Genomic DNA, 12341 nt, shown 5'->3' with positions numbered 1-12341 from the left:
TTTATTCAGTGTTATTTGAAGAATATCAGAGTTTCTAAATCTGACCAACTACTGGATAAAAGCCTAGATTGCTCAACTTTACTACCACAAAGTCAAGCGCAGAAAGGGAAGAACTTGGTTATGCAACTGCATATGAATTAGGGACTACTCATTCCTGCTTTAAGATGACCACCTCACTTTAAGGAGGCCAATCGCGCTGTTTGAAGACATACGGGAAGGAACCATGTTGAATATCCCAATCATGGGTGTTTCCCATTATTTCTGGCCTGTATGTTCTGATTCTAAACTACTTAGGGAATCACTGGCACTGCAGAAAGTCAACCAGCCTCCCAACAAATGCAGATTCTAGAGGTGCAGGCTGTTGGTCTTCGGTTCTTGATGTCACCAACACTACCTAATAAATAATCAATTATTCTATTCTTTTGTCCAAATGATTATTCCTTGCACAGAAAATGTTTTTTATTTTATGGAAATTCTGCCTTCAAATAAGTGTTTTATTTTTCTTCATCTAGGAAGGTTTCCCCAAACCTTTGAAAATCACTTCGGTAATCATACATTGGTTTAAGCACCACCACAATCACCGCAACCTGTTGCCTGTCTAGTTCCACCTAAAAATGTGCTTATTGGCATCAGGGACGCCTCACATTATAAAGCTATCTTCTATGAGTAGGTATGAAAACGGTAAGTTACGCTAGAAAATCGCACTCACTCCTGGTTCTCTAGGTTTTCTCACCCTCAGCATTTGCTACAAGCTGCACAGTTTCGGGATCCTCTCAAAACCAAAGTTTGTACTTCTTGCTTCGTGTTCTCAGGGGCTCAAGGAGTGCCCCAAGATCTCAAAGGCACTCTCTCAAGTTTCTGTATCTTCTAAAGTACACTCTCAGCAGCACTTTCTTATTTGACATGTGCAACAACTACCGTTTGCTTCACTACCTGAGGGTATGTAACATTATCACTGGCACTGCCACATGACCAGTTACAAATGGCTTCTGAGGGACGCACTTGTTACCCACCAGTTTACAAGTTTTAAGACTTACCATGAAAAAAATGACAGTTGGATTCAGAGTGCTACTGGTTTTAGTTAGTATTTGTTAACCTTTAGGCAGACTATTATTTTTGCTTGATCAGCATAGTTCTGCACCCAAATACGCCAATGTTACAGCTGGGTCCTAAACAAACTACATGGAAAGTATCAAAGGGAAGTTTTAGAAGGCAGTCCTCCGTTGTATGTTTCTTACGTAAGGACATTAGCATCGCGGTTGTGTTTGAGGTATTTCGTACCCTCAGGAATCCTTGTTATCCTCAGAACATTAAAAAGATCCCACGGCTACGACATGTTAACGCCTCTCGAGCTTTTTGGCCAATGTTTCAGGGTCAAACCATATACTCTCACCCTCAAAGTCACTGCCCTCAGAAGCACCAGCTGAAAAGACCTCTCGCATTAATATAAAAGCTGTGACTCGTAAAGCAGTGTCTATACCAGGCCTCTATCTTACACGCCGTGGAGCCACTGCATGCTTACCTGGTTCCCCACTGCAAAGATCTGCAGCAGCTGGATGACAAAATATCAGACGCTGTGGTTCTGAAGCCACCATGCAGTTTGTTAAAGACAAGAATAAGCACTTCAAAGATGGCAGCAGGAATGAAGAGGGGGCTGATAGCAGCTCTGCTTACAGCACTCCTATACCAGCAGTTTTGCAGCAACCCAGGAAAACACATTGTGTGACTGTGGAACTGCAGAGCCTGCTGGAAATGTAGAGCAGGCAAACAGGAGGCCAGGCTTTAGACACTTGAACACAGGGAGGAGCAAGATGAGCGGTTTCCAGAGAAGTGCAGTTCTGAATTGTATGCCAGTGTAACAGACATCCTGGAACTTGTCAAACTGAGTGCTGATAAGCACGTAAGTGATGCTGTGTGTTGTGGTTGTGCGTGCATTGTGATATGAGCTCTGAGTGGAAATACGGTGTTATATATGTTGTGGTTGTGCGACCTCACCATGTAATACACTCACCAACCTCTTGAGGACCCTTAGGTTTCAACCCTGGAGAGATAAAAATAGAGGACTGCCACTCGAGGAGGTATTACCTCCCCTAGGCAAGAAGGCACACAAGTGTTCACCCAAAAAGTGAGCCTTAAAGGTGAAGCCGTCTTTGACGGGCAGATGAGGCACACTTGGGAGAGGAACTTCTCTATTGTTTAGGGACACAGTCTGGCACTAGGGACAGGGAGTTGTCAAACTGGTTTTCCAGGGGCATGTAATCATTTTAAAAGCCACATCTCTGGATTGGGCTAGGGAGCTCTGGACTCCAAGAGGGGGTTCTGTCATTGTGGGAGAGGGCAGAATGGTGCATCCAGGGATAGCCAGATGCCACACTTCTCAGGTAGTGGTCATCTGGGGGAAACCTGGTAGCCCATTGGCAATCAACCACATCCTACCCTGAGGGCATTTTCTGCACATAAATAGAACACCCCTGGCTCCCAGAATTCATATCTCAACTTGACTGGAAGAAGGACTGAAGGAGGACTGCCCTTCTGCACCAAGTTCCTGGTGAAGAGAGAATGCACCGATGTGGACTGCTCCTGTTGCACCTGGTGGTTAGAAAAGCATAGGGACTGTGCCTGCTGTGTTATGCTCCAGGAGAAGTGGCCTTCAGAGCTCAGCCGAAGCAAACAGACTCCAGGGTCGCCTCCTGTTCACAGCCCCAGGACACAATAACCGGAGAAGCCTAATAAGGACGAATGGTAGCCCAGATCCCCGGAACGCCACTCCCTGCCATCCTGCTGCACCAGGGACAAAGACAAGATGTTCAAAAGTTGCACCAGAGTCTGTTGGACCTGGGGGTGACATTGGGGTGCAGCTTGGTTGCCTAGAAGGCAATATGCTGTCCAGAGAAAGATTTGGCTGTGACAGCAACACCAGCCGACTGGTAGTCCAGAGGCGAATATACTTCGGGCAGACAGGAGAGGATCTTGTGGGATGTTGAACCCTGGGTACAGGACCCTCTCATTACCTTCGTGGACCGAGGAGTTACTGCAGAAGAACCCCCGTGGAATGAGTCATTTTTGTGGCATCCTTGAGCATCTTCCAGCATCCTGTATCCTCAGCAACAGGACCACTCCATAGGAATCCATTCGACTGAGAATAAAACATCTAGAAAGATAAATTCGTTGAATTTGCCAGTGCTTGTTCACGGTTAAGTGAAATGCTTTGATTTACTATATCTGGTAAATTCTATATTCCCAGAACCCTGTGGTGAATCTTTTTTGTTGTGGTGTCTAAAAATACAGTCTAATTTTATAAATTAATGCTGAAATTCTTTGGCGTCTCGTCGATTTCTTCTACAATTGTTTTGGTGCCGTTTAAATGTTTTACACTTTATCTTTTGTCTACCCAGGGTTGAGCTGAAGTTTTGACAAACAAAACCTAAAGGTCCTAAAAGGGTTGGTAGGTGTATAACAGCGGGGTCGCACAACCACACCATATAATACACCCCATTTCCTCATAAGCTCAGACCAGACAGCTAAAGCTTGACTGCAGGCAAGACCTAAAAATACATACGGTAATAATAAAAATGTGAAACGTGACAAGAAAAAGTATATTAAGTTTTTATTTATTTATTTTATTTTTATTTATTTAAAGAGTTTTATATAGCGCAAACAAGATCTTCACAGATATCAGAGCGCTTTACATAGACGGGTACATGAGGGAGCAAAGTCAAACAGGCAAATCAAGCTTTACATAGAAGGGTGCAAGGGGGAGCATATTCAAACGAGTAACTCAATAAATCACAGTATAATAGTACTACTAAGTGACAAAACAATTCATGTGGATGATAAAACAGCTCATACAAATAAGTCAAGGGTCAAACATGTAATACAGAACGGTGCAAGGTGTTAATAGGATTCGAAATAGTAGCTCAAGTGTATTTAGCCATGAGGATAGCTTTTACTTCTTTTTTAAAGAGTGTAGTGGAGGAGATCAGCCTGGTTTCGGGAGGGAGTGAGTTCCAGATCCTAGGCGCCATTCCTGAGAAGGAGCGCTTGTATGTTTTTTCCTTCCGGAATCTTCGAGGTTTCAGCAGGAGATTGTTTGTGCCTCTCGTGTTTCTAATTCCCCCAGAGATTGTCAACTTCTGAGCGAGGTAGCCGGGTGAGTTTAGGTGTACCGCCTTGTGTGTCATGCAGGCGATTTTCAGCTGTATTCTGCCTTCAAAAGGCAGCCAATTCAGGGATTTCAGGTCAGGGGTAATGTGGGAGTACTTTTTTGACCCAGTGATGAGTCTCGCTGCAGCATTTAGAGAAGCTTTTAGTGGTGCGTTGTAGTTAGGGGGAGTCCGCAGAGGGCGGTGCTGCCGTATTCAATTCGTGGGATGACTAGTGCTTGTACTGCAGTTTGGAAGTCTTTGGCCGGGAGGTAGGGTTTGAGTTTCCTCAGAGTATTGATCTGGAAGTTCGCTCCCTTTGTTGCCTTGCTGATATGTTGCTGCATGTTGAGATTAGTGTCGAGTGTTATTGCTAAAGATTTTGCTGAGTCCACGATGGTGGGTTGGACATTGAGTGCGGTTAGGAGTTTAAGCCAATGTTGAGTGGTTGATATCTTAGCTGGAGGTGAGATCAGAAGGAACTCTGTTTTCAGGGCATTGAGTTTGAGGTGGTTATCGGCAAGCCAGGATTGGGTGCAACTGATCGTTGAGTTCAGGTTATACAGTTATACAAGTTATACAGTATACAACTAAGCTTTCAGTCAAGTGAAAGATACCAAACTAGATATATAAGCAACAATGAGAAATTAGAATATTTCAACAGAGAAAGAATTCCATATTCCTCTTTAAATGTATTGGTTTGTTTAATAAAAGACGGACACCCAAATGCAGTTCATTTTGTCATCGTGGTCCACACATGAAAATTACAATTAATTACCGGATCTGGTTCAGGCTATATCATAAATCTTAAAACATACTAGGAAATAACAAGCATACTTTCGATATAAGAAGCTAGAAAATGCCCTTACATACTACCGACTCCATGAGAGAAACCAATTTAGAAATTAGGGATCTTTTAAAATATAGCTGAGTAATGTTATCTAGCACAGATTAAGTGACAACTTCAAATAAAGCTTTGCTTACTTGGAATACTATTACCATGAAAGATTAGTGAAGAGAGTCAAAATGTCGTCACAGTATCTTATGAAACGTTCTCATATTTCCCACAAAATAAGTATACAGGGCGTTGAACAAAACTATTTTCTTTTAATCTTATTGAGGAGCCTTGGGCTCAGCATTTCAGACCATTGAAGATTTACACTTACTGTGATAGGGCTAAAAGAGTAAGAAACACCAAAATAGTGATAACTACAAAACAACCATTAACAAAAAGACCTTACCTGCTCAGCATTTTCCTTGTTTGCTTTGTTTTCCTCATCCTCCTCTTCCTCCGGCTCCAAAGGTGCTGGAGTTAGTGAAGCCACAAAGTACCACAGAATGTCATGGAGAGAAGTGGTCTGAATGACATTGCAGAGAAGCCAGTTGAAAGCCTGAAACAATAATCAGACACTTCAAATAATTAAAATGTAACTTCATCCACTCAAAAACCACGAACTACTGCCCTAAAGGAGTACTGTAAGTAAGTACTGAACAATATATAAATATTTTCATCTAAGAAGACAGCTTTTACTTATTGCCTTTTTTTAGCTCCGTTTTCCCATCAAAACAGTGAATGCACAATTGATTAAATGTACTCCAGCACTATGACATAACCTTACATCAATTCATTAAAAAACAAGAAATCAAGAGATATGCAGGTAAATATAGTAAAATCATTCAAATGGCTTACACATAACACTGCATAATTGTTGGCTGCATACTGTATGCTGTTTTGTTTCCACTTGTGTCCTGTAAGAAAAATGTGTTTCTACCTCTTCGAACAGAGGGTTGGTGCTAAAACAGTGCTTACATGTCATACAGGGCAAGCTGTATCACCACTAGTGATGCTATTCATGTAGCGATTTGTGATGTTGCACATGATATCAACAATAAGGTTAGTGTTGATAGGAAAGTATCCTCTCCGGCTTTGGCATCTTTAACAGAATAACATCCGAGAATTGATCTCCCTCCTCAAGCTGTAAGTCCCACAGTAGCTTAAAACAATTGTGCGTCATATTCACATGCCTAGACATTGCTCATTTAGTAAACAGTGTTGACCTCACTGTAAAACGCCCGCACTTCGGCCAAAGAGGCAACAGTGCACATAACTTCAAAACCCACTGAGGCCATCACACCTTACTTTTCAAGCACGGACATGAAAGGATAGGGGATTGTGGGCTTCATAGGAGATAAAAAGGAGACACCTGAAAAATAATGAATGATACCAGATTTGAAGAAGAACAAGTTACTTTTCATCGGTCATGCTTTTTTTTTTTTTATTCTGTTTTTTATTTTCATTAACAACTTCAGCAATAAAGTCAGGTTGGACATGACCATACATTACAATTAGTATATATAACCACCATATCGAAGCACTTTTAACGCCTGTACAAATTTGGCTGATTGCGGCCAACACATCGGACAATCTCTTTAAACCAATCCCAATATATACATTATTGCTCATCTTCAGAACTGTCTTCATCACAATCTGGTGGCGGCTCACACACATCCCCCCGATATTTATTCCACACTCCCCATATTTTGCTCCATTTCTGGGGGCATCTCCGATTTATGAATACCGTTCTTTCGGCCACCACAGCCATGTCCATGTCCATACACCAGGCCGCTAATGATGGCAATTCCACTGCTCTCCATTTCTGCGCTATATTGCGCTTAGACAACATTAATCCCATGGTAGCCCACATTTGTGCTGGGTGTGTCAGATCATTGGGTTCCCACACATTTAGCAAGCATCTACGTGGCTCTGGGACCAGTGATACCCCTACCATCTGCGACACCGTTCTTAATATCTTTTTCCAATGGTCAGCTATCTTGGGGCAGTCCCATAATGTGTGAAAGAAGGATCCCTCCTCCCCACATCCTCTCAGACAGTGTGGATGCTGCGCTCTGTCCATTTTGTATAGAGTGCACCTAGTACGATATGTGCGGTGTAGTATCTTGAGCTGCACAAGCCTGAGTCGTGAGGGTATACCCACCTCTTTAGGTGAGGCCAATGCCTCCTGCCATTCTGTATCGTCTAACTCCCCCATGTCCACTACCCATTTCTCTCGTAAAGAGGCTGTACGGTCCGGTAAGTTATTAATCAGCTTACCATAGGTGAATGATGTGGCTCGCTTTTGCATGTAGTCTGTGAGAAGCCTATCCTCTAACGGGGAGGCCTCAGGTACTTCAGTGTCTTGCGGTAGCACCGCTAACAGTGTGTGTCTAATCTGTGTATAACGAAAAGCTTCGGATGGTGCAAGTTCGTACTGTTGCCTGAGTTGCTCAAACTGGATTACCATCCCTCTGTCCCACAAAACGCCCACCGTAGAGATACCTATGTTGTCCCATTGGTCAAAGCCCTTGTAGTTTCTCAGTTGCCCTAGTCGTTTGGTATCCCAAAGCAGGGTGAGCCGGGTAATAACTCCCTTCCATCCCAGCCACGTCTGCGCTGTATGCCATATCATGACCGTGTGCTTTGTGGGTCCTATTAGCTTTGGGCTCTGGCCTTTGTTATAGAGAGCCGCAAGTACATTTCCCGTACCCAGCTGAAAACTGTCTGCCTTGTATGCTGGGTCAGCCTGTGAAGCATGTATCCACTGATGAATAACTTTGAGATGTGCCGCCCAATAATACAATTGGTTGTTAGGGAGCACCACTCCTCCGTTGTACCACCCCCAGTGTAGCTTCGCCTGCGCTACTCATGCCGGCTTATTGCCCCATAGCAGCGTGGACACCTGAGCCGCTATTTGCTTAAAATATTTCAGGGGCACTGGAAGTGGCGTGTTTTCAAGAACGTATAGAAATTGGGGCAAGGCCATCCTTTTGAACAACGCCGCCTTCCCCAATAATGTTAAGGGAAGCGACTCCCAGTGTTTCACATCTCTCTTAAACGCTCCAGTGGGGGCGCCAAATTTTTAGAGAAAAAGTCTGCATGACTGTGAGAATTTGGCCTGATATATGGTGTTCACTATTCTAGTGATCACCTTGCACCAGTCCAAACAACCCTTATGGTGATGGTTGTAAGTCAACCTTATAGATCAGCTATCCTAGTGGTAGCGTGGACCGAACAGTCTTAGGCTAAAAGACTCTTAAGGGAGTGTAAAGCCACGTGTTTTACCATATGTAACCCCTTGAATATCAAATGAAAGGACACCACACAGGATATATATAAGATATATATGTTTATTTCTAACACACTCCTCTGAACTCTTTATGAGGTCAGAGGCCAAAGCATATAACAAGACACTTAGTTAATATACGTTAAGTTGCACAATTTACGGTTAGGCCCTAGGGGCGAAGCATACCATATATTAGGAAAGTGGTATAAGTACCACGTCATGAGAAAAGGAAAGGCCTAGGGCCAAGGGAATCGCTGGGGCTACACTGTCTAAACAATAGTTTAGAAGTAGGAAGCCCACAGGCGGCGCGTGCAGTGTCTTTACACACACACACACGTGGGATTCAATGCAAAGTCAATGGGGACTTAGAAGTTAGATATAGAAGGATTTAGGACACTTCCGGTTGAGCTAGGAGGAAACAACTAGAGACTAGACACTTGGATAGTCAATACCCTTGGGAGCAACGAAGTACTCGCGTTACCTCACCCACGGACGGCGGGTGCATAGGTGTGAAGATGTGTCGGGTTTCGTCGTTGGAGCCTATAGAGACCTGAAGAAAGATGCTGCAGGCGACCAGGAGGAAGATGTCCGGGTGGATCCAAGGGTGGATCAAGGATGAAGAGGATCTGAAAGCAGAGAGGACAGAGTCTGGGTCACTAGCCAGTGACCGGGTGGAACCAGGAAGGAACCAGACGACGTCGAGGAGCAATCAGGTGCTGCCTTGAAGCTTGTCTTGGTAGCCACGTGAACCAGGAGACGTCGGCGACGACCAGGTGCTGGAGACGGGCTGTCCCACGAAGGTTCTCGCAGATGGAGGAGTCGACTTCTGGATTGGAGTCAACGAGCCTTGGCAAAGGCAACCCACGCAGGATAGAACAAAGGCTTCTGGTGCAGACCAGCAAGGTCTGAGGTGCTTCACCTTTGCAGGGAAGCAAGGGCCAGTCTGGAGCAACCAGACCAGCAAGGTGGTTCAAAAGGATTGTCGTCACAGAGGCTACTAGCCAACGGGCCAGCAACCGGACAACGCGTCGAGCAGAACAAATGCAGAAGGGCCCCACGCAGGACTCGTGGAGTGTGGGGGGCTGATCTTCGTCGCAGATGGAGCTCGAGATGGGGGGCTTCTCAATCCCCAGTGCACAGCTTTGAGGGTGCCTCAGGAGCTGCACAGGTAGCAAGTTGCAGGCTTTTCAAGCTGTCCCGTCCCACGTGTCTCGTCGCCTCCACGAATCTCAGCTATGCTGCAGTCGTGAAGCGAGGGTCCGAGAGGTCTGGAAGTCTGGGTCTGGTCAGGCTCTGTGCTCAGGTTCCGGCGGGAACGTCGACAAAGCAAGCTGTTGATTTGCTGGATGGTGCCTGGTTGCCCAGGGTGGTCACTCCTTGGCCACAAAGGAGATTCTTCAGTCTTCAGCTTCAACAGAATGTCGAAGGTCCAGAGTTTCGTTTCGGGTTTCAGTCAGTTTCTAATCTAAAGTCGCAGGACTCAGCTCCTACCTTTATACAACTAAAAGGGGCTGGATTACTGACTAGGTACCTCCTGTGGGTGGGACCAGGAAGGGGGGGTGGTTACACCCCCTCTGCTTTGCCCAGTTTCGCGCCAGAGCTGGGGCTGGAGTGCCCCAGCAACCGGTTTGAACTGGGGTATGCATGGAGAACCTAGTGTGCCCCAGGCAGTGTCTCATTCTATTCAGCCCTCCCTGTCCCAATACACAAAGTCCTGTCTGGGGTGGTGCTCGCACCTCCCCAGGCAGGAAACCTATTGTCCAAACCTCCGTGACTGGAATGACTCCCAGCAGCAGGAGGTCAGACTTGTGTCGGTGGCAGCAGCGTCCATTTTGTGACGCTGGGGCTCTGGTTAACTTTAACCGGGACAGTCAGAAACAACATGTCTTCTCCCTCTAGAAGGGTGGAATGCTACCCCGTCACCAGAATTGGCGAGGGGGTAGTATTCCAAAGCGTATGACACCTTACCCGACATGTTTGGATAAAGCCAAATCAAAGTTAGCATTAACAGCGAGGATTATAATGCACTTAAGAGTATATGGTATGCCGATATCATAGAACAGCTATAAGGACATGGTTCCGAAAGCTGCAGACAGGCTCAGCTCATGCTAGAACACCATCTCACACATAACCAAGCACTCTGCCTCCAGGATTGTTAAGGCCTGCCATAGGAGTGACTTATAGGTTACTATGTGTCTATATATAAGTAGGTATAGGAATACTAAACCTAAGCAAGGGGTGATTACACGACCTTGCCCCACATGAGTGATCAGCCAGTTGTGTCTATTTGAGTGGCCAGCCAGGGGTGGCATAATACATGCTGCAGCCCCGGGTAGGCCTTGGTTACACCTATGCCCGGAGTACGTAGGGTACACTTCTACAGGGGCTGACCAGGTGAACCAATTCCCAATTGTGGATGTACCTAGAGTACATGGTGTAACTTTGAAGACAGTGCATCTGTGCTGTGGGTCTGATTAGCAGGCCCACAGCCATATCTAAGTCGAATACCAGTAAAGCAACAAGTGGGGGTGACCATAGGAAGCAGACCCTACTCTCCTGCAAGGACTAGGTGTGATATGAATGCCTAGGTATTTAAATGAGTCATGTGAAATTAGGAGTGGGCAGTCTGCTGGGAGACGCGGTGTGGGCCACGTAATACATACATAATGGACTTGGACCAGTTGATGGTGTATCCGGATACCTTTCCAAAGCTATCGCAAATCTTAAGGAGGACCTGTAGGGAGTGCTCAGGGTTTGTCAAGTACACCAAATCATCGTCTGCGTAGAGGGAGATACGGTCCTCCCACCCATTGAATGTCTCGCATCAGTGGTTCTCCTCTAATCCACGCCGCAAGGGGCTTCAATGCCAAAGCAAAAAGTATCAGCGATAGGGGTCATCCCTGGCGCGTCCCTCTAGCTAGTGGTATGTTGTCGGAGATATGACCGTTTGCCGTCACGTACGCCAAAGGTCTGGTATATAAGAGGCGGATCCATGCACAAAATTTGGGGCCAAAACCAAAATGGTGAAGGACTGCGAAGAGTAAATTCCATTCAACCATATCAAAAGCCATCCTTGCGTCTAGGGAGATCACGACTGCCGGTTCCTGCAGGGCTGGAATCCTAGCCTGCAACCCATGCAGGCGTCTGAGGTTTAATGCAGTGTTTCTGTCCGGCATGAAGCCGGATTGATCTGAATGAATTAAATGCGGGAGGTGAGAAGTCAGTCTACTGGCCACTACCTTTGCAAGTATTTTAGCCTCTGCATTGAGCAATGAGATTGGGCGATAAGAGGTGCAGTCAGTTGGAGGTTTCCCTGGCTTCGGGATCGCCACTATCGCGGCGAACCGCTGGTCGAGCGGAAGTTCTCCCCTATCCAGGCTGTCAGTGTACATTAGCAATAGATGTGGAGTGACACTGCCTGCCATTTGTTTATACAATTCGATCGGGACCCCATTCGGTCCCATTGCTTTGCCTGACTGCAGCGATCGGATCGCGGTTTGCAGTTCCTCCGCCGTGAGATCAGCCTCCAGTTCTAGGGCAGCCTCCGGAGTAAGCGTGGGCATAACTATATCTTTAATGGCGGCCGCAGCTTCGTCCTCTGTAGGTCATGCCTTTTTTGGTTCAGAAACTATTTAATCACAGATTACTTACTTGGTGAATTTCCTACGAGGCACCAGACTGGATATGGAACCTTTTTGTAGCAATTCCCTCGTGTGTCAATAGGTGGTAGTGTGTGGCATCGGTCAGATCAATTAATACCCAAATGGGACCTAAAGTCCCTTATATATGCACCACCTCCTGACCTCAGTTTCTCTGATCTCCGTCAGCACGGGCGGAAACAACCACTGAAATCAGAACATGGTAGTGTAAAGACTTCCAGATTGGGATATTATTAATGGACTGCACGAGTCCAAACCACAGAAATGGGAGGAGGATAGGTAGGTAAGGAGTCTGTGGTTAGACAGAGTCTCTACCAGAAAGGAATTACCAAAGGTAAGATGCTTATTTTTTCTGATGAATACTTGTACTGCAGATTCCTCACTTTGTGATAGATGCCAAAGCAGTACCTCCCCAGTTG

The 12341-nt window shown here is 45.7% G+C and overlaps 1 protein-coding gene across 12 annotated transcripts in view; it reads right to left on the bottom strand.

Annotated features, from left to right (window-relative positions):
- Window positions 1–12341, bottom strand: part of MYCBP2 (MYC binding protein 2) — a 2065574-nt gene that overhangs the window by 494321 nt on the left and 1558912 nt on the right. For all 12 annotated transcript variants that reach the window (XM_086934832.1, XM_086934837.1, XM_086934835.1 and 9 more), the window contains one exon: window positions 5384–5533. In XM_086934832.1, coding sequence (XP_086790958.1) covers window positions 5384–5533 — 150 coding nt within the window. The remainder of the gene's footprint in view (window positions 1–5383; window positions 5534–12341) is intronic.

This window comes from Lissotriton vulgaris, chromosome 8 (assembly GCF_964263255.1).
Source record: "Lissotriton vulgaris chromosome 8, aLisVul1.2, whole genome shotgun sequence".
Lineage (NCBI taxonomy): Eukaryota > Metazoa > Chordata > Amphibia > Caudata > Salamandridae > Lissotriton > Lissotriton vulgaris.
The sequence above is the reverse complement of the archived record's forward strand: the minus strand, read 5'-3'. Positions and strand labels throughout refer to the sequence as shown.